This window comes from Poecilia reticulata, chromosome 2 (assembly GCF_904066995.2).
Source record: "Poecilia reticulata chromosome 2, P_reticulata-male-v2, whole genome shotgun sequence".
NCBI classification, from domain to species: domain Eukaryota; kingdom Metazoa; phylum Chordata; class Actinopteri; order Cyprinodontiformes; family Poeciliidae; genus Poecilia; species Poecilia reticulata.
Window position 1 is genome coordinate 28,503,749 of NC_088831.1, and position 23,440 is coordinate 28,527,188.

General features: G+C 40.6%; 1 protein-coding gene across 2 annotated transcripts in view; it reads right to left on the reverse strand.

Moving 5' to 3' along the window:
* The window catches only part of igsf3 (immunoglobulin superfamily, member 3), a 114,470-nt gene that overhangs the window by 11,785 nt on the left and 79,245 nt on the right, over positions 1-23,440 (reverse strand). For both annotated transcript variants that reach the window (XM_008400850.3, XM_008400840.3), the window contains exon 6: positions 22,647-23,066. In XM_008400850.3, coding sequence (XP_008399072.2) covers positions 22,647-23,066 — 420 coding nt within the window. The remainder of the gene's footprint in view (positions 1-22,646; positions 23,067-23,440) is intronic.

A 23,440-nucleotide genomic window follows, 5' to 3' on the forward strand; every position in this document is an offset into this window, starting at 1 on the left:
TCGACTGCCTACGGTCACAGCCATCTGCTGAGAAAACCTCATCTTTATCCACAGATTGGTGAGCGTGGTCGACTGACTCCTGTTTGTAGTGCTTCATATATATGCATAGTGATAAATATTGCACGATTTCGGGTGCATTTAAAAGACACATGGTTACGAGGCATTGCCAGACCACCCTGTTGTGCAGCAGTATTTCAAGCTAGCATCTCAAATTACTCATCATCACCATTGCTTCTCTGCCCACCAGATTCAAGAAGCTGAAAACATCTCCATCTGGAAAATGTAGCACCCTGTGGAATCCTGGCAACCATTTTCCTCCTCGTTTTTCAGGAGAATTACCTCTGAACCTCCTGAAGTGAAAGCATGCAGAATGGGATTGGCACGAGACAAAGCAACGCTCTGCCGTTCCCATTTGAAGTTTGAATCCACAGCCAGGAGAGAAACTGGCGGCTGAAAGCCTGTTGCCGTGCACGAGTGTTTAAACGAAATTCCCTTCTAATCTAAAATAAGCAAATTACTTAAGCCCTATTAGGTGGCATCATGAGCTATTAAAAGTTATTATTACCAAGGACTCACTCAAGCACAGACTGATGGGACGAACGGAACGGAGAAACAATGAGCCAATAAGGCAGAGGAGACATAAAAGGGAAAGGAATGCTTCCCGTTTTATGCTCCAAAATGACTTCGGAGTCTCGGGTCCCTGCTGAATCCTACTGCTGTGAAAGCAGCTTCACAGAACAGCCTGTCAAATCCGGTGACATGTGTCCTTTTCCACAGAGAATGAAGTTTTTCCCATCAACTACAGCAGAGCCCATCAGCCCCTTACAAAAATGCAACTGTTGACAGAAGCAGCAATAACTCAGTTTGAAGCGAGTATAAATCCAAGTAAAGACTAGCTCTTCGTTATAATGCAGATGCTCCTAAAGAGCAAAATTAGCCCTGTTTTTGAAGGTCATCATGGCAATTAATATCTGTTTCAGGTTCCATTGCATGCATTCATGACTGTGCTTCTGTAGCATCCACAAAGTGACATCAATCCAATATCAACTGTGCTTGCTTTTACATCTAAAAGGTAGTTCCTGTGTGAGTCGAGCTTAATTAGACATATAAGTTGTTTGAAATGCACAAGCTTTGACTGCCGTTCAAGAAAACATTTTTTGTTTAAACTTTATCCTTGAGAATAATGGTTCAGAGCCTCCAGTATTGTTCACCTACTGTTTCCAGGGCAACCGTGAGTCTTAGATCAACCATTGCAAAGTAAGTTTGAGGAACTCACAGATTTCTTCCTCCAGCAATAGAGAGGGAAGGCACAATTACCCAAGGTTAGAAGTCATATATATACTTTTTATGTTACACAAAGCTGTTCACAAGTATGTTTTGAACACGTCTTAAGTGTCTAATGACTGAAATTAGATTCACAGTGGAGGGTAAACATGGGCTAAATAATAACATTGCATTCTAGTGGGTTAAATTTTAAAGCATGCAGTGTTTTGTACATATCACATTAATATTCAACAATTCTCTTTGTTTTCAGAATTTTTTTTTCAACATGCAAAGAAACTGTTTTGCATGTAAACAGACTAAAATATTCGTTTCCTGGCACATATTAGTTTGTTTTGTTTAAGGCTTGCAATTCCAACACTAGCAAGAAACAAATCTTCTGCAAGTTCCAGCAGAAAACTAAGTTTTCACAAGACTATCATCATTTATGCTTTAAAGTACATGTGTTTAACGTCCATCTCGTTATGTTTGTGTCAAAAATAAACACGTTTTCATCAAAGACCATGATGCATTTACACAAGATCTTAGTTTTGATGCATTTAATCAGTAGTGATCTAAGCCGTTTATAGACAATATGAAAATGCTGCTGCTGGTTATCTGTTACCCTCTAATGAAGCTAAAGTTAGCCTCTGGGAATTTTCCATCTGTGCTAAGCTAAAGGGCTATTTCACAGTTTTTAATGAGCTTGACGTGCCTTTGATCATCTTTCATTAAAAATCTAAAATAACAACACTAGACTGGTCAGACCTGAACCAGATAACTACACTGAACAGAGATTATTTAAATCGCAAATATTTATGAAACCTTTGGAATTAGACAAGCATAAAAACCACAATATATGGATAAGTCAAACCTGGACTAAGTTACCCAACACTAATTATGGATTCTTTAAAACAAACTGATTTTTGAAACTTTTTTTTTATTTATTTTTTTTACAAAAATCCAATCTTAGCAAATGATTGTGTACCTTCATCCTGTTAGCAGGATGTGTAATTACACCACTACCTAATTCATAAACTTAAAATACATCAGTTTCCTTTGATGGATTATGAGACGATTTAAGATGCAGAACATGTCATTATCCAACAACATTCCAGCTGCTTTTTGAGCTTGTTCCACAAACTTCCCAAAACCACTCAGCAAAGCCTCTAATTGCTGGCTGAAGCTCGTCCTCACCATGTTTTTATGTGTGCCTAATTGGTCTACTGTAATGGCCGCAGAAAACAGCATGGCTGAAAACAAAGCCGTCCGTATTCCTCTTACAGAAGGAAAGAGCCACGGCAGATGTAAGCAATCATCTGCATTTGTTTGTCTTTGTGAAATATTGCTTCAAAAGTAGCTGGTGAAATTTCGCACAACTGCCTCGGAAGGTGTGGCATCAACTGCAGCACAAAAACCAGATAGTTTCTTTGAAACTGAGAGACACAGTGTTCCCTGAATGCCTCTGTAAAAGCTTTTTTTTTCTTATCAGAGGACTTGCACAAAGTCTATAAATAACAATCCTGTCCGACTGTACCAAAACCTCAGGCTTATTGTTTACGAAGCCCAGTTGATGGAAAACAAGTCGGAGTCCTGGGGATGACGAGGTGTTCTACTGTGCCACTTCAGAGCACACCGGTCACAGTTTTTACTCTCTCACTCACACTTGTAACAAAATTTTAGGTTAACTTCAAAGGAGCTGTAAAACTTCCTGGCTGAGTGTTCAGAGGAGGATGTGGCCCGAAATGGTAAATCAAAGGCTGTGCTACCCTTTACTGTTTCCCAGGGAGGGAAAAAAAAAAATGCGATTCATTTTATGTTTCTGTTCTGTGATGCCGCTACCGTTGAAATCTTTTAATACAGGACAGGCTGTGGGTCTCACTTAAGCCTCTCATCTTTTGCCCCCATCACAGCCTGTCACTCTTGTCTAATCAGCCCTGCATAAATATTCAGCAGACTAACCTGTGGGTTCATGACTATTAACGAGGCCTAAATGAAGCGCGAACATCAGAAATGTGGTTCAACGCTTCAAGTTTAATATGTCCTGAAACACCACGGAGCTGAAAATCCATCCACCAGGCAACAAATCTACTTTCATGTTTTCAATTTAAAAGATGAAATGACCTGAATAACAAAGACGTGAATTAAAGAAAAAGAAAAAAACAATAACTGACAGCTTTTTTCTACAGAGGCAAAAATAAACAAAAAATTATGCAAAAAAAAAAAAAAAAAGCAAAAAACATTGGGACAAGACCGAAGGTTTCAGTCGCACCCTGATCCTCCAAGAGGACAGCTCACGTTGGCTTGGCGCTAACTCGCCGCAACTTCACATAATAAAAAAAAATAAAAAAATACAAAAGACACAATGACCTTACTGCTTACTGAACTTCTGAAACAGGAGGAGTATAGGGCAGGGCAGGCTGAATGAACGTCGGAAGTAATGAAAGACAGAGTTTCCTCTGAATGAAAAGTGGCTTCCTTTGGAGAGCTTGAAGTGTAATTTCTATGCTAATGACTGTGATGTATCTATGATCCCATTGTGTCAGAAGGATATTACCACGACTCATCGCTGACTGAGTTAAATATGGATATCTAGAGGCCTTTTTCACTAAAAGGCCCCTTTTTGAGGCACCTCTGGTCATTCACAGACCACCAATCAAGCTGCTCATGTCCCGTTTTGATGCCTATTAGGCAAAGAACCACAGGAGATACAAAGCATGAAAAGTGTGTCAAAGATCTTCATGTCATTCTGGTTTTGAAGGAATAATTCTGGATCGATTTTATGTTACGATCCTTAAGTGACTGACTATATCTTTAAATGCAAGCACATCTTTTTACCTTTTGCAAAATAATTCACCTCATCTTCTCCATCAGGCCATAACACATGGTTGCTCACACTGAACCTGGTTGTGTATGAAGTTCCTTCATGTTAAAATGAGGCGGTTCATCTCCGGAGCAAACTGCTGCAATGTTGATAAGGATGAGTCATTGCTGAAATCTCAACGACGTCCAATCAGCCTTTTTACTTATGGGTATAATATGATCTGCTGAATTTGATGCTATTGTAGTATAATTTAAATTCATTAGCCTGTATGTAATTGGATCTTAATCCTGTACAAAGCTTTGTTGAAAAGACATGTAAAAGAAGCTGCCATCTGTCTTTGCAAGTTATAATTCCACTTGAGAAATAAATTGTAAGAAGTAATCCTTATAAAGACATCTACTGATGTCTGAGTCAAACTTAAAAGCTGTTAAACTTGATCAAATTCAATGAAAAATGCCTTTTTTCTTGTGTGTAGTCTAAAATCTTAACAAATAGACCTAAGAAATCTCACCCCAAGAATATTTTTGTATGCATTTTGCAAAAGGGATCATCTCCTTTGAACATTTTAAAGTAGTAGTCTGTTAATGCATATTAGAAAAAAAGAGATATAATAATTTCAAATTGTTTTGCAATTAAAATTGGAAAAGTATGGTGTACATTAGTAATCCCCCATCAACCTAATACCCTGAAATAAAATTCAGTGCAAAGAAAATCCATAAGAAATTACCCCTTATTACATGGAGTCCATCTATACACAGTTCAACCTAATTTTAAATGCAGCTGTTTGTTAACACCTCAAAGGTTTGACATAGAACATCAGTGAACAAACAAACCAAATAACGGCAGAGATGTGAAGAATAACAAGTTTAAAACAAAGTTAGGTCAAAACACTAACCCTAGCGTTGGACTTCTCAATGAGCATTGTTCAATCCATTGTCTGAAAATAGAAAAAGTGTGAAACCACGGCAAAACTACCAAGAAATGATCATCCACTTAAACTGAAAGTCCAGGAACAGAAAGCATTCACGAGAATGCAACCAAGAGGCTTATAGTGTCTCAGGAAGCACTGTGGAGGCGCTCCGATCAGGTGGGAACATCTGCTGGACGATTAGCGATGCATTCAACAAATCTGACCTTTATTGAAGAGTGCCAAGACAAAAGGCATAGCTAAAAAGCAACAAGAAGTCATGTTTCCAGTTCACCAAAAGCTACGTAAACGTTACAACAAACATACAGGAGATGAAACTCTGGTCAGATATGACCAAAATGTGACTGTGGTGGAAATCCAACACCGGACATGAACAACACGTCCTTCCCACCGTGATACGGTGGTAGCGGACGAGGGGATGCTGTTCTTCAAGCAGGATTAGAGAAGCTGGTCAGAGTTGGTGGTGACAAAATGGAAACCCTAAAAGATGAATTACATTACTGCCAAAGGGGGTGGAGTACTGTCAGGTTCAAACACAAGACATTTCTTACACACTGCAAAAAACAGAGACAAAGAGTCAGTAAATAGTTTTTACTCGCGAGGAGAGTGCCTCAGAGAAAGCTTCAGTTACAATCTCCGACCAACACTCTGAAGTTTCTCTGCTCGCCTCGCTCTTTTATTAGATCAGGAATGCCCTAATTACATGGAGCTAATGGGGGGGGGAAATATACTCTGTTTGACACAGCAACTCTTATCCATATAAGATAACTGAACAGCACATTCTCCTTGAGGTCGTTGGAGTGTGTTCCTGTACTGCCGCTTATCTTCTGCAACACAGGAAGTGAACAAACAACAGACAGAACAAACTTCTAAAAGTGGCATAACACTATAATCTTCATATAAGAAAGATTAAATAATAATTCTAACATTTCCCTCCTGTTTATGCCATTTTTAGCCAGATCTAGTCCTTACTCAATAACTTCTTTCGATTTTCTATTGGTAATTCATTAAGCGGTTCAAAACAGGTACACTCAGAGGATTAAATGTCACATTTCACACATTACATCATTAACATTGTGTTACAAGTTCGACATAGGAACATTTGGGTCAGGATACAAGTCTGGAAAGTTGAGAGACATTTCATCTTCTTCATCACTGGACTCAGCATCTGTTACATTTTTATTGTCATCAGGAGGAAGGAGAGAATACAACAACATCCACACAAGGTCAGTATTGCTGCAAACACAGCTATGGGAATTAAGACAGAGACTATTAGTCGTTGATATTGGCCGTATATATTACCCAAACCGTCCCACATTTCTGTATCAGCTCCAGAGTGGTCTTTCATTTTTGCTGTTTAGGGCCCTCAACCCATCCGAGGCCTTTGTGAGGCTGCCATCTGCAGCGGGTTTGTTGGGGACAAGGGCGGAGCACTGCTCCCCAAAAAGGGCGCAGACCCCACCCCTCTCAGCCAACAAACATGTCACAGCAATGCGGTTTGGAAAGCCATCAGGGAGGTAGCTGACAGTTGCTCGTGGACGGCTGAGAAACCTTGCTCTGTTTTGTTACCTAACCTCTGGACATTGTAATGGATGTAGTTTTATTCTATCAACATTTTTATTTATAGTACACCACCACCAGATGTCACTACGGGATAATGGTTTGAAATACCGAGTAACGTTTACTATAGTCGAACAATTTCCTGAATTCTCATTCATTTAGGAGCGTTGCTGGGACCACTCTCAAAAGTGGTCGTGGACCCATACATATCACACAGTCCCCTTGTGGAACTTTTGCAGCTTGTTCTATCATTAGAAGCCAGTTATTGCTTCGGCTGGTAACTCCCGTGGTTATTCTAATTAGCTCATCTACATCAACATCATCATCTGCATTGAATATAGTCATTACAGAACTTGCGAGTTTAGTTGAGTGTGGGCCCGCCACCACTACGCCTGGGGAGGAGTTATTTGACTCTGTGATGTTCTGGCACAGGGAAAATCATTTTATAGGGGTCTTTTCCACTTTTCTCAATCCACAAAGAGAAATAGAAACAAGGAACATCACTTTTGAAAGGAATCGGATTGTTTGTGGTGTTTATGATTATTTTTAGCTCTTTATTGATTTTTTCCCAGATGCATAACTTTAGCCCAGTACTGTGCTTTGGTATTTATCTTTGGATTTGGCCTCCAGCTATCCCCTGTGTAGGCGAAAACATGTTCCCATTGTACACTGCGAACAGCGTCCCGTGACGCCATGTACCAATCATAACCTGCCCAGGCATTTCCTGGGTAGCCCCCAATATTGATCTTATTCAGGTCTAGGGAAAACACAGTTGCCAATCTGGATGCATTAACACACAGGTAGATTTCATCTACAACCTCTTCACCTGACCCTTTACAGGGATTTTCCATGTCCCTAACTTTGGACACCACGTGCAACTCTCCCAGGTGGCATCCATACTTCTCGGTGTTATGTGTTCTTCTCTTACTTTTGTTTCATACCGAAATAACAGGAGAACTGCAATGTTTATAACTGCAGCTCCTACACCAAGGATCACCCTTTTTTTTTTATTTTTATTCTTTATTAGTGGTCATCATGTTTTATGTTTTGATTCCCTTCCTAAAAACCCCTCGGCAGAGTTGTGGACTATCTTCACCGGTTTGAGACAACTGTATACTAGAAATACAGTTCCCTTTGTACCACGGGCTTCCTCTGGGGGTCTAACTGAAGGTAGGCAAAACTTTGTTCCTAAGAGAGTTATTTTAGTCATCATTTTGTATTATCAGTTTACAATGTGCTAAGTGGATCCATGTGTTTCTTTCTGCTATCTTAACTGCAGTTCCTGTGGTCAACAAGACCTGATAGGGACCTTCCCACTTTGGTGATTTCTCATATAGTTTTTTTCATATAGTCTGCTAAGTTAGGTTCATCCTCTGCTTCCCATTCATTCTTGAATAATGGAAGTCTGTACGGTCTCCCAAATAGTGTTTCATAAGGTGTTAGCCCTGATGTACTAGTGATGTTTATATACATTTAACTAGGTCCAAACACCGTGTCCAGGGCCTTCCTGTTTCTTCCATACACTTCTTTAATCTATTTTTATAGTACCATTCATTTTTTCTACCAGTCCTGCACTTTGTGGGTGGTAGCTGCAGTGGTTTTTTTTAAGTTTATGTGGAAGGCAGTTCCTATGTTTTTTACCACTTGGTTCACAAAGTGTGTACCATTATCACTATAGATTTTTTCTGGTATTCCATATCTGGGTATTATGTCTTTACATAGGGCTTTTGCCACTGTTAGGGCATCTGGTGTTTTAGTTGGGAACAGTTCTATCCATTTTGAAAATGAATCTATGATCACTAGACAGTACTTTTCCCTTCACTTTGATTTAGTTCTATAAAGTCCATGTGTATACTCTGGAAAGGATAGTTAGGTGTTGGAAACCTCCCTCGCTTGGACGTAGATTACCTTGAGCATTGTGCTTAGCACATATGAGGCAAGCTCTACAAAAATTTTTTTTTGAATATAGATTAAAATTAAAACCATAGGTTGTATAATGCTGTTTTACTAATCCTACCATCCCTCCTGTTGAGACATGTGTTTTCCCATGGCTCAATATTGCTGCCCATTTATATAGATTTTTGGTAGGATTGGTTTCCTTCTGGTCAGATGTATAAGTCATTTTTTACAGTTGCTCCACTTTTATCCAAGTTTTTTTTTTTTTTTTTTTCTAGTGTGCTTGCCTGTTTTGCATGTCTTTCAATATTTCATTATCGATTGTTCTTCCACAGTACTTCTTTTCTCCCATTGCTGCTTGCTTAGCTGTTTATCTGCAAATGCATTTCCCAGTGAAACAGAATGTCTTAGGTCAGGTAGATTATAAATTTCAATCTTCCCTAAAGTCTTGAAAATACTACTTCTGGCAGCTGAAGGAGGAACAGCTTATCCTGCTCTCTCCCGTCCTTCACATTATCGACATCATAACTGGATTACTTCAGACCAGGAGATTTTCTCACTTTTATTTTACCTCACTTTTCTTCACCTCCAAGTTGAACTAGGGCAAAATGCCCCCGTTCGACCCAAGGACATTAGCAGTATTCTACAACGACTTCAGTTTTTTAGAAACAAAGATTCAACGGCTGGAGGTGAACCTTGAGATCAACGCTACCTGTGGATATGAAACAACTCTTCCTCAAATCAGCGGAGAGTTCGTACACCCCGCACCAAACAGCTCACCCTGGATCGCTCAGGGAGCCAAGCCAAAACAAAAGTCTCACACTGCAGATCCCATGAGATGACTAACGGGGAGAACCCCTCTCCTGTATGAATCAGCGTGGCCAGCTCTGAGCAGAAACCACCTTCAACCTCAACACCTGCTCCGCCAAGAATAACAAACAAGCAGCTGAAATCAAAACGTCTACACCGAGCTCACTCCCAAGGACAAAGCGACCAGCCCGAGCCTCAAAACATTCCGACTCCGTGGGAATCCCACTGAAAAACAGATTCTCTGCACCTCAGCACGAGCCCCCGAGTGAAAATCCACCCTCAAACACCAGCAACGAGGCTAAACCAACGTATCCACCGCACAAAGCTCCGCAAAGTGCTCTCTATAACCACTGATCAGCCAAACATGGAGACTTTAGTTGTGCATGTTGGAGCCAATGATCTGGAAAAGCAAAAATCCGAGATTCTGAAAAGGACTTTAATATTCTTCTGGACACTATGGAAAATTAAAAATGAAGTTATTTCTCAGTGGGCTAATTCCATCGCCTCAACGGGGAGGCGAAAAACATTCCAGGCTGCTTATGATAAACAAATGGCTGTTTAAAACCTGCTCTGCCAGCTCAGTGACCTTCATCGATAACCTCTGGATCTACTGGCAGAGCTTTCACTTCTTTGGAAGAGGAGGACGCAATCTTAACAAACACGGAATAAGGCTGCTCACTGCAAACATTTTCATTTATCAACAAGAATAACAATGTGACCATCGCTTCAGAAGAACAGGCTCATGGATGTCTGATAGGATGGAGCCCTCCGCATATCAAGAACAAACTATTCCAATACAAACTGATAAAACATCGGCTGTGAACAGAATGACTGGTTCCCCTCCGCCTTATTTTTCTGCTCCTCCGTTTCCTGTTCTTTTTCTTTAGCCTTTCTTTCTCCCTCTTCTCTTCTCTCAGCTATTTGGAGCCAGACTTTTGTCTGTTCATAACCCTCTTTTGCCATTTGTTTTTCTTTCCATTACATTTGTTCTAATTTTTTGCTGTAGTTCTTTTATGCCTGTGGTACTTAACCTGCCATTAAAATCGTACTGCTTCACCCAGTAACAAAGCGGTTTACTGCATCCCATTTATTTTTTCAACTCTTTCCAATCCTACTAGACAGGTCTTCTAAGACCTTCTGTTTATGTTTGCTTCCCCCTTTACCCATTTGAACTAAATTAGTCCAGTGTGGTCTCAACACCTGCTGTGTTCTAAACACTGGAAAATTTCAACAGATGGTGATAAATAGATTGTGGTAAAACTCACTTCAACTCAGAGAGCGGAGTTTCTTGTCTACAAACATCCACAAAATCTCACCATTTGTTCCCCGTGTTTTGGTATAAAACTGTTTATCTAGTGATATTCAGTTTCATTCACTCACACACACTTTCACACTTTAAGTAGGACGCTCCTGTCCTTCGCGGAATTTAACTACCTAGTAGAGGACTCCCGCCGTCCTTTAGCAGGGGACGCCGCCGTCCCATACAGCATTTAACTAACTCAGAGAATTTAACTAACTTTTTCGACGTTTAATGATGTAATGTTTATTATTATTATTATATTTTTATTTCTCTCTTTCTCACTGATTTTTCTGTTTTATTTTAATTATGTAAAGCACTTTGAAATGCCTTGCTGCCGAAATGTGCCATACAAATAAATTTGATTGATTTATTGATTGATAGAGTTAGGGGAGTCTGCCCTCCCGCGGACTTTAACTGCTTTTATTTACCTGATAGTGCCTAGGATTCTCAGGGTTTTAATTCTTACCAGAGGACGCGCCGTCCCACACAGATTTTAACTTATAGTTAGAGGAGTCTGGCCTCCCGCGGACTTTAACTGGTTTTATTCCAATTTTTTACCGTTCCCCATACATACTGGTTTTAAACTGAAACTACTCACTGTGTCTCCAGTCTCTGAGGAAAACCGTCAACCGTCGGACTCCAGCTCGTGAGAAAAAGGACCAGTCCCGGAAAGGGTCTTAAATGCTGTGCACAGACTCCTGGTTTTTTTACTCACTCGCTGGAATCGTCTGGTGTATCGGACTCCGGCTCGAAGGACCAATTAAATGTCAGGTTCAAACACAAGACATTTCTTACACACTGCAAAAAACAGAGACAAAGAGTCAGTAAATAGTTTTTACTCGCGAGGAGAGTGCCTCAGAGAAAGCTCAGTTACAATCTCCGACCAACACTCTGAAGTTTCTCTGCTCGCCTCGCTCTTTATAGATCAGGAATGCCCTAATTACATGGAGCTAATGGGGGGGGGAAATATACTCTGTTTGACACAGCAACTCTTATCCATAAAGATAACTGAACAGCACATTCTCCTTGAGGTCGTTGGAGTGTGTTCTGTACTGCCGCTTATCTTCTGCAACACAGGAAGTGAACAAACAACAGACAGAACAAACTTCTAAAAGTGGCATAACACTATAATCTTCATATAAGAAAGATAAATAATAATTCTAACAAGTACAAATGCACTTTAATTATTATTTATTTTTTGTCTGCCAGTCTAACTGTTAGGATAAAGCTGGACGGCAGACCGTAGAAGGAGTGGGCAAGAGGGAATTTTGCAGGGAAACTCTGGGAGACTCATGACCTAAAGTAGAGCATGAAGAGGGAGCATATTAGAGACACATTAGACTGAGCTTGTCTGTATGACTTTGTGTGTTTTGGAAGGAGGTCTGCCAATAACATAAAACATAAAATATCATTAATCACACAGAACAGTGTTCTTCTGTCAGTGCAGTCTGCAGAATAACAACCACTGTGTGTGTGTGTGCGTGTGTGTGGATGTGCGGTGTGTGTGTGTGTGTAGCGTGCGTGTGTGTGTGTGTGTGTGTGTGCGTGTGCATGTGTATGTGTGCTCAGGAAGAAGCTCTGGTTGCTCTAACGATTTGCCACAGATTTACATGGGGAGCAACTGTACTGTATCTGGCTCTGAGTTACGACTTCAATTACAGCAGCAGCAGGACTCAAAAACGTGCACACGCGCACACTTAGGTGCTTAAGAGAGATAGAGGGCACAGGGAATCTCATTGTGTTGGCAGATTGGGCCGAACAAGGAAATGAAGCCCAGATTGGATTAGCTTGACAGAAAAATGTGCCTGTGTGAGGGTCATAACAGAGAAATGTGGGGGGGGGGGGGGGTTTGGAGACACGACTAGGAAGGAATCTGACCTTGAATGCTGAAACAGACATAATTAATCAAAAAGCCTTTTATGAAATTATTTTCTGTTTCAGTGCACCCCCTCCAAGCCTCTATTTATCACACGCCATGACCTTCTGTGCTCCTGTGTGCATCAAAAGACTGACAGGTTCTGAGTGCATTCTGATTATTTGAATATGCGAAGTATAAACTTTAGGCAGGACAGTCAAGTGGGTGTGCACTCGGGTGAACTTAGAGGAATGATAAAGAAAACAAACTACATCCATCTGCAACCAAAAAAAGAGAAAAGATTTACCACTCTGCTACGAACAATAACACCGGGAAAAAAAAAAAAAAGCTGTATGACTGCAATACACTTATTATTCACGCAATAATGAAAGCTATTTGAGGAAAATGTAAATATAATAGAGAGAATGTGCAGGGAGGAGGTAGAGGAAAGTAGGGAATTATAAAATATTGAAAAAATCACAGGAGTGAGAAAGAGGCTGGGGGCGTGAGAAGGGGAACATGCAGCTGAGTGGGAGTGAAGGGGAAGGAAGACATTAGGGAGCTTACAGACGGAGTGAGGACAAAATATGGAAAAAGCGCAGAGTGGGAGCGAGCGAAGATGGAATAGATGAGGCCGTAATGAAGATCGACAGCGCCAATTCATGCCCTGATGAGCGGGAATCTCCAATTATTGCTTTGATGTAAACACCATCAATAAATGCTAAGTGGTAGCTACATCAGCAGCATGAAAGTAAAGCACATCTAGACGATATTATAAGAAGACACACTTTATTAACAGGGAAAAAAGCATAAGAGAATCTGAGAAAAGATGGTGGAGATTATGTGACTAACTCAAAGCAGGAGTCACCAAAGGAGAAGTAAAAGAAGGCATCGTGATGTTTGACTGCGGAGTTAAGGAAGTCGGCAGAGTGTAGGGCGAGAGAAGAGATGAGAAAAAAAAAAACTCAAAGTGGGAAACCTCCCCCCCAGTTATAACCATCATCTTTCAAACTAAGCAAATAACCAGCCTGTTTTAATGTCTCACTCCCCTTGCCAGACTCACACGCACTGACGTGCATTGCACACACTCAAATGAAGATGAAAGAAAAAAAAACCTCATTGATCTCCCCAAATCATCATTATCCAAACGGTGCTTCTATTAGAGAAGATTCTGCATAATTAGTTTTGGGCATTTTTTTTGTCTCTTGGTGTTTTGTGCATCTCGCTGTGTTCGTGTGTGTGTGTGTGTGTGTGTGTGTGTGTGGGGGGGGGGGGGGGGCGTGTGTGTGTGTGTGTGTGTGCGAGTGTGTGTTTGTGTGTATGTCTGTGTAGGGGGGATATTAGATTGTCTACCAGAGACGGGGACTTCCTGGTGATCTGCCATGCTGAACATGTGTTTGCCATTATTGCATTTCAGAAAGAGACAAAGAGAAAACTCAATCAGCTGAAATCTAATCATTCCTGCGCTGTATGTGAGGCTGCATATTGCGTTTCTGTGCATTTCTGGGTATCCTTCGGAGTGCTGGCTAATATTTAATCATCTTCCATCATGGGATAATTACACTTCTGCTTTAGGAGGTAACCCCACGTGCGTTTACACATTCTTGCAGATGAGGCTTGTACTCCGGTAAATGCACTTTAATTATTTATTTATTTTTTTGTCTGCCAGTCTAACTGTTAGGATAAAGCTGGACGGCAGACGTAGAAGGAGTGGGCAAGAGGGAATTTTGCAGGGAAACTCTGGGAGACTCATGACCTAAAGTATGAGCATGAAGAGGGAGCATATTAGAGACACATTAGACTGAGCTTGTCTGTATGACTTTGTGTGTTTTGGAAGGAGGTCTGCCAATAAGCATAAAACATAAAATACTCATTAATCACACAGAACAGTGGTTCTTCTGTCAGTGCAGTCTGCAGAATAACAACCACTGTGTGTGTGTGTGCGTGTGTGTGGATGTGCGTGTGTGTGTGTGTGTGTATGCGTGCGTGTGTGTGTGTGTGTGTGTGTGTGCGTGTGCATGTGTATGTGTGCTCAGGAAGAAGCTCTGGTTGCTCCAACCATTAGCCACAGATTTACATGGGGAGCAACTGTACTGTATCTGGCTCTGAGTTACGACTTCAATTACAGCAGCAGCAGGACTCAAAAACGTGCACACGCGCACACTTAGGTGCTTAAGAGAGATAGAGGGGCACAGGGAATCTCATTGTGTTGGCAGATTGGGCCGAACAAGGAAATGAAGCCCAGATTGGATTAGCTTTGACAGAAAAATGTGCCTGTGTGAGGGTCATAACAGAGAAATGTGGGGGGGGGGGGGGTTTGGAGACACGACTAGGAAGGAATCTGACCTTGAATGCCTGAAACAGACATAATTAATCAAAAGCCTTTTATGAAATTATTTTCTGTTTCAGTGCACCCCCTCCAAGCCTCTATTTATCACACGCCATGACCTTCTGTGCTCCTGTGTGCATGCAAAAGACTGACAGGTCTCTGAGTGCATTCTGATTATTTGAATATGCGAAGTATAAACTTTAGGCAGGACAGTCAAGTGGTGTGTGCACTCGGGTGAACTTAGAGGAATGATAAAGAAAAACAAACTACATCCATCTGCAACCAAAAAAAGAGAAAAGATTTACCACTCTGCTACGAACAATAACACCGGGAAAAAAAAAAAAGCTGTATGACTGCAATACACTTATTATTCACGCAATAATGAAAGCTATTTGAGGAAAATGTAAATATAATAGAGAGAATGTTGCAGGGGAGGAGGTAGAGGAAAGTAGGGAATTATAAAATATTGAAAAATCACAGGAGTGAGAAAGAGGCTGGGGGCGTGAGAAGGGGAACATGCAGCTGAGTGGGAGTGAAGGGGAAGGAAGACATTAGGGAGCTTACAGACGGAGTGAGGACAAAATATGGAAAAAGCGCAGAGTGGTAGCGAGCGAAGATGGAATAGATGAGGCCGTAATGAAGATCGACAGCGCCAATTCATGCCCTGATGAGCGGGAATCTCCAATTATTGCTTTGATGTAAACACCATCAATAAATGCTAAGTGGTAGCTACATCAGCAGCATGAAAGTAAAGCACATCTAGACGATATTATAAGAAGACACACTTTATTAACAGGGAAAAAAGCATAAGAGAATCTGAGAAAAGATGGTGGGAGGATTATGTGACTAACTCAAAGCAGGAGTCACTCAAAGGAGAAGTAAAAAGAAGGCATCGTGATGTTTGACTGCGTGAGTTAAGGAAGTCGGCAGAGTGTAGGTGCGAGAGAAGAGATGAGAAAAAAAAAAACTCAAAGTGGGACACCTCCCCCCCAGTTATAACCATCATCTTTCTAACTCAGCCAATAACCAGACTGTCTTAATGTCTCACTCCCCTTGCCAGACTCACACGCACTGACGTGCATTTGCACACACTCAAATGAAGATGAAAGAAAAAAAAAACCTCATTGATCTCCCCAAATCATCATTAATCCAAACGGTGCTTCTATTAGAGAAGATTCTGCATAATTAGTTTTGGGCATTTTTTTTGTCTCTTGGTGTTTTTGTGCATCTCGCTGTGTTCGTGTGTGTGTGTGTGTGTGTGTGTGTGGGGGGGGGGCGTGTGTGTGTGTGTGTGTGTGCGAGTGTGTGTTTGTGTGTATGTCTGTGTAGTTTGGGGTTATGAGTAGATATTAGATTGTCTACCAGAGACGGGGACTTCCCTGGTGATCTGCCATGCTGAACATGTGTTTGCCATTATTGCATTTCAGAAAGAGACAAAGAGAAAACTCAATCAGCTGAAATCTAATCATTCCTGCGCTGTATGTGAGGCTGCATATTGCGTTTCTGTGCATTTCTGGGTATCCTTCGGAGTGCTGGCTAATATTTAATCATCTTCCATCATGCTGGATAATTACACTTCTGCTTTAGGAGGTAACCCCACCGTGCGTTTACACATTCTTGCAGGAAGATGAGGCTTGTACTCCGGTGTGTAATAGCTTTCTACAGCTAGCCTTTGGTGGATAATTCAAATGTCCAATTGCTGCACTAGGTTAACTTTACAATAACTGCAAACTTATTATTCAGTGCCTAGCACATGTATTTATATCCTCTCAACCTTTTGCTATATGTTACAATTTCAAACTTCAATGCGTCTTATTGGGAATGTATGCAACAGACAAAAAGTGGTGCATAATTTTGAAGTGAAAGCACAAAGATATATGATTTGGCTCACATTTGTATGCAGCAATTCTAAGTGAATAATTTTTTGCAACACAAGTTCAGTAAGTTTAGGCTGTAGGCATGCTGGCCATTGCCTGTCTGTGCTATTCTGCTCGATTCCAATTTCACTTTCAGCAAAATCTGGGCTTTCTTACTTGGGTTCCCTCCGGAAACAAAAAAATCTGAGATTTCTTGTGGTAAATGTATAGGCATTTTTAACATAAATATATAAATAAACATATACGTGTTCCTTCCACAAACTTTATAGCCACACCTCATATAGTCTTAGTCAATCACAGAAATCCCGATAAAGTATCCTGATATTTGAGGCTGTTTGGTGAGAAAATGTTCAAACAAGTTCAAGGGGTATGAAAACTTTTGGAAAGTATTGCTTATGCAGACACAGCGGTGAGCTCTTCCTATATGACCCTTGGGACTTGGACGCAGGCAGCGTGCTGCTAATCCAATCTGGAACAGGAGGAAGCTCTGGGAGGCACAGTTTGAAGAAAATATTACGCTGACCAGCTGACTTCTTCTGTGTGAGTTTGGTCCAGCTTTTATCTACATCCAGCACGCCTCTCTCGCTAATTTAAGAAGCGCAGATCTTTGGATCAAGGTTTTTAATGCTTGTTTTCTCCCTTTGCTTTTGAAGTCCCATAATAATTTAATGAGGACGGTCATTATGCGATTTGAATCTGTATAATATTAGGTGTATGCAACTTTCTCTTGAATGTTAGGTGGTGGTCCACAGTATGTGTTGAACCAGCAGAAAGCTGAGAGAAGCAGTTTGATTCTGGGTGTCGGGGGGTCAAAGAAGCATATGCACACCAAGCACATTGCTCTCTGAGGCACATCCACACGGCCACTTGCCTTTGTGTAATAAACTGAACATGCACGGTAATATGTATTTGCATTAACAAATTGCATTACCGTTTTTAAACTCCTTTTGTTAGTATCTGGTTGCTTTTCCCTAATTACGTTCTCTTTCTTTTATCACACAATTCTGAGAACAAGACAAAATTTTAATGGCTTCATTAAGCCAATACTGGTTTACCTTTGGCAAAAAAGGTAAACCAAAAAAGATAAACGGGGAGAAGCATCAGGCAAAGTGATTGACAGCGTGCTTACCATATTAACGTAAATATGGTTGTACTAGAATCGTGATCTAGTACTAAAAAATCTAAGTAAATCTTTCCTTTTATTTAAGAAACAGTTTCAGTGGAGAACACCTTCCACATAAGAACAATATAGTTTTATATTATCATCTGTGCTGCCTATACTTTTGCCCACAAGAAATAACTTTTAAAATTGATTTTACTCAGTGACATTGCAACAGTTTATCTAAGCCATCCTCTCTTATTCAACTTGTAACCTCAGTTCATCTCACAAGTTTCTGATGAGATTTAGGTCTGTGGACTTATTCAACAAGGGAAATGAAAGAGTTTTAAATCCAATGAAAAATTTCTGAATTGATTTTTCCATTTTTAAATTTTCTTATAAAGTTCACCCTATTTTTTTTTTTAAAGTCTCCTGGTATTTCTAAAAATGTGAGGACCCCAAGTACTCACACAAGGTTTCCAATGGCCTTAGAAATGGAAACAGACTAACAGTGTGATAAATCTCCTGGGATGTTTGTTGCTGAAATATTCAATCTCAGTCTTATCTAATCAATGTACATGACTCCAGTTAGTCCAAGTAACTAAAAGGGGCATTGTTGTTTACATTCTTGATGGGAGGACAGAAAGGGCTCTTTTTTAAAAAATTCTTTCAAAACATCAAGCATTTGAAGGAGTCTAATACTTGATATGAAGACTTTGTTACTCATGAAGCTGCGCTTTGCTGTAGTTCTCCAACAGTAAGCTTTGCAGACTTTGCAGCTTTTAACCTTAAAATCACTGTAAGTGGTGACAAGATGGATCTTCATCCAACCAAGCGGCCTATTGTTAACAGGACTAGCCCTATATGTCATGTCATGTTTATCCCCAGGGAAACTAGAAGTCATGCCAAACACTCAGGCAAACATCAAGACGTTGATGACTTCAGAAAGGACTTGGTTACGGTTATTTTACAGAGAATATTATTGGTGCCAGTGATTAATTTGTATGTGAATAATTACATCCAAAATAAGGTTGAATTTTTCCTGAAATTTTGCTGCGGTGACAAAAGGAGGATTTGTTTTAAAGTTTCTTGAACACCTTTACCCGAGGTAACAAATAATTGCATTCAGCACTTGTACTTCCTACATTTTGAGAAATGAATCACTCGTATAATCGAAGGCTGAACAACAGAGGAGCACAGCACGGCCAGAACTGAACGCGGCCTTGGTAAGTGTCAAGATAAAAGAATTACTCACTCACTCCCTGGCTTGATGAGAAAGTGGCCTTACACACAGAATGATTGCGCTGTTACGGTAAATGATTGGATTTCTCCTGGCAACTGATCACATCGCCACAGAAACTGATGGCATTGCCAAGGTAACAGATCACTTTGTCAAGAAGACAGACTGTTGGTAGGAAGGACGAAAGTCTGCCTGTGTGAGAAAATGTGCGTTTTCTTTAGATTTTTCTGCTTAAGATTAAACAAAGTAAGCTGTGTGGGTCGGGTTAAGCAGCGTAAATGAGCATTAAGGATGATTGCTCCTGAAGAGCTCAGAGGAGGAAGTCTGCTTTGGGTCAATGGTTAAGGTCAGCTGTTCATGAGTAGTGCTTTAGCTGTGGCTCTGTGGGAGTCTATTTGCATCTGTTTGTATTTGTGTGTAAGAATGTACATTGATGGGAAAAGTGTGAAGTTTACTTGTCTGCAGGTTTTTTTGTGAGGCATTGCTTACTTTAAATGTTAGAAATAAGTAGAGCTCCTCATATTCAGGCTATCTGTAAAAATATTCTCCCCTTCGTTATGACAGAAAATTAACTGGATAAACCAGCAAAGCTTCAATCAAGTTTTCTGGGGAAAATGCTAAAAGAAGAGCAACTATATGGTTGATCCCTTCCACAGTGATGAAGGCTAATTGATTACTATGGTCTGCCTCCGAAGGCTAAACATAATCTTGTGCATACTCACTTAAATGAGCGCCACCATGTTTCACTTTAAGGATGGTGTTTTCAGTGTTGGCTTTGTTCCATAGATTTTTCTAAATAGGCCAAAAAGATTTTATCTGAGCAGAAAACCGTTCCTTCACGTGTTTGCTGTGTCCCCTACGTCGCACATGTGAATTTTTCTGGCTTTCTATCAACAGTGATCTTCCGCTTGCCTCTCTTCCATAAGAGCCAGAGCAGTAGAGTGTACAACACTTTTCTGGTGAGAGAGTCTCCAATAGTTCCTCTACAGCCACCTTTGGCCTCCTTGGTTGCTTTTCTGATTCATTATCTCCTTGCCTGACCTGTCAGTTTAGCTTGACAACCTTGACATGATAGGTTTGCAGTTGTGCCTTGTTATTTTAATTTTAAAAGTGTTCAAATCGTGGGAAATGTATATATTATCCAACTTTACTTTAAACCACCTCTAAACTATTCACCCCTACTTGTTTGTTCCTTGGTCCACATGCTGAAAAGCTCTGGGTAAGACTGTTCTGGGTGAACGGCAAAGATTACAAGTACTGCACAGTTTTGCCTTTATATTCCAGTCCGTTTGCATCTGCTTGAATCTGTGTGCACAGCCCAATCGATAGCAACATAGATGGGAGTCCTACCTTTGTGTCACACGTGACCAGACGGCCTCTAGTTCACTTCAAAAGTGGAATTGATCATTGAGGCCTGCTTCTGAAAGCTGTGCAGAATCTTATACATCAGCACCTAAACATAGAGCGCCTGCCTGTGTGCATCGTTCTCGGCTACAAATAGAACACAGTGGGAAAACTGCTACATGACTGTGGGATGAAAACCTACATCTCATGCCTTCCACATAAATTACTGACATACTTCACACTAAATCCAGCACGTTTAACCCCTACTACAACTGCAGGGGAGGCTATTATATGCCGATCTGATTTAAAAGCTTAAGATTTGTGGATATATTTTTATTAATAGGATGACTTTTTGCCCAAGGCACATTCACCTGAATAAGTGAAATATCACACTGCTGAAGCACAACTGGCTCTGCCAAATTGGGCAAATGTGAGTTCTGCAGCATGTTTTTGTGTTGTGTTCCTACTCTAATTAGGCTCTGTCTGTATGGGTTTGTGTGTGTATGTGTGTGTGTAAAACACAAAGGGCCAATGAGGGTGGCTTAGACGGGTTTTATGTCTCCATGGAGGAAAAAGGTTCAAGGACAGATCGCTCCCTCTCTCTTCATCACTCTTCCTAATTCTCTCTGTCTCTGTCGTTTGCTTCTTTCTTGCCCACTACTTTCCCTCAGTTTTCTCTTCCTGTGGGATATTTAGCAATCTATTCGCTGCACTCCATTAGAAGACTCCACCCTGCTCTATTCACACAGGCAGACATCCAGAGACACTACAATTAGTTGCTAAACCAGAGACTAAGCGCAATTAGAGCCAGCAGAAATCCTCTGAGCTCTGGTAGATTCATCCTGTGTGTGCATGGGAAAGTCTGTGCATGTCAGTCTGTGGTTCCTGTGTAACCTAGCCTAACATTTATTGGTGAAGATCACTAAGAAAAGCAGCTTACCAATAATATGTTAACCAATAATTAAAGAAGAGTACTGGAGTTCTGCTGCTGCTGGTGCTGCTGGTGTCCCTTTTAATCAAAAGACAAGTAAAATGTTCAGCTACAACAAAGCACTGAAACTGAATTGGTCTCAGTGCTGTTATTTAATGCTTTAAATAACATTGACAGTGATGCATCTAAGACTTCTGTATTGGATGTCAGGGCTGCATTTCTTACAGTTGATCATAAAATATTGATAGACCGACTGGAAAAGTGGGTAAGACATTCTGGTCCTCTGGTAAATACACTTGGTGGATTTGGACAATTTAGAGCAATTCTTAATCTGAACAATTATCCTGTGGGGTTCCTCAAGGGACTACTATGCCCCCTGTGCTCATGTCAGATTACTACAGTATGATGTCTATTAGTGACTGGATACCATATGTATGCTATCACAAAGAGGTAACAGTTGAATACATTTAGCCAGTGTGTTTGTGTCCATAAAAAGCCTGCAACTTAATGCAGAAATATCTAAATTCATTGTTTTTTTTATTAAAATAACTCATTTTTAAAGAGCAGGATCTCGCTAGAATTATTGATGTTAAAGAACACGGAGCATCCACAATTTATCCAAAATGCACCTAAAGAGACCTAATTTACACCAGAAAAATCAATTATATCACCCCAGACTCAATAAATCGGACCCCTGTGAGAAAAAGGATTCAGACACAGCTCAATGAATCGGAATATGGGTTGTAAAAAGGCTAGTTTGTTTTGATTAAAAGTACATTTTGAAAGTAGATTTGAACATACCTTTCATTGACCTCGCATCTTTGTTTTACAACATATATTTTTTTCCGTTATTGTAATATTAAGATGTAATGTTCTAATCTCCTAGAAATGTGTTCTCATTAGCTGCAAAAGAAAAGAAAAACTCATCACAATTAACAGAAATAAAACATCAGTCTGTTTGTAATGAATTTATGTTTCACCAAAACACATTTAAGTGTTGCTTGTCGAGTACAAACCATAAATACCAAATCAGTTAGATCATCAGAGATGTGTTTAGTGTTCAGGGGACCAGAACTAAACAAATGAAAGTCTCATTTCTTTCCTATGCATCTTACTTTTGTTATAATTCCCTGAATACATGAGATGTGTTCAAATTTATATTGTTTCAGCTATTTGTTTTAAATCTGCATTTCTTTACTTTTATGTGATGCTTACTTTTTTCCTATTTTTTTATTTTCTTTAGTTTTATGTTTAGTTTTTACATTTGTTCCTTCATCTTACTGTAAAGAAACCATGTGTAAATTTGGTGTGGCAAATAAACTTGCCTTGCCTTCATTACTGTTTGAGTAGCAGTTCTGTTCATTCTGCTAGACAAAGGGAAATAAAGCCTTACCTGGCTGAAGGACGTTGATGCCCAGTAGGTTGGAGGTGCGGTTAGCCACTCTGCTCCAGCTGTTGTCATAGTTTTTCCTCCACAGGATGGCAGTACACTGATACTTGCCAGCTTCACGGCGCCCCGCGCGGGTCACAGACAATCGGAAGTTGGTGTTGGAGTGTGAGCGGTCCACAGTGGTGCGAGTGCCCAAACCAAGCAGTTGTTCTCCCCACTGCAGGGTGCCTTCGCGGGTGAACGTCACCAGGTCCTTGAACTCTCCCTGATCATCATCTTGAGCACCAGTTGGCATGAAGCGCCAGGTGACCGATGTGGGGACCCTGGGGTTGTGGCGAGGCTTGACCAGACACAGGAGGTCAAAGGAATCTCCGAAGGAGATCGATGGCGTCCGCGATGAGGCCGACACCATAAAGGAAGACTCTGGGCGATGGGAGAAGAAGGGCACAGGAGGTTAAAATCACACATAGTCAAATGGCTTCTCTATTAGATTTATTGTTTCTGCTGAGTGGCTCTAATAGAGCCACGCTGGCTTGTGCATGTAATTAAGTCTAGTCTCTACTGATGCAGGGGGTACAACCTCCTGCAGGAAGCAAGGATGCCAGAAGGCATAAGCCCCATACTGGAGAAACACAGACAGTATTGACGGAAAGGACATTGACTTATACTTAAAGAAGCTTTAAATCTTCACAAGTACTTCCCTATATTTTCATAGCCAAAGATTCTAGAAGCCTATGTACTGTATAAGAGGCTTTTGTACTTGTTTCTTAGTGTGCTTGAAAATGAATAGTAATGTA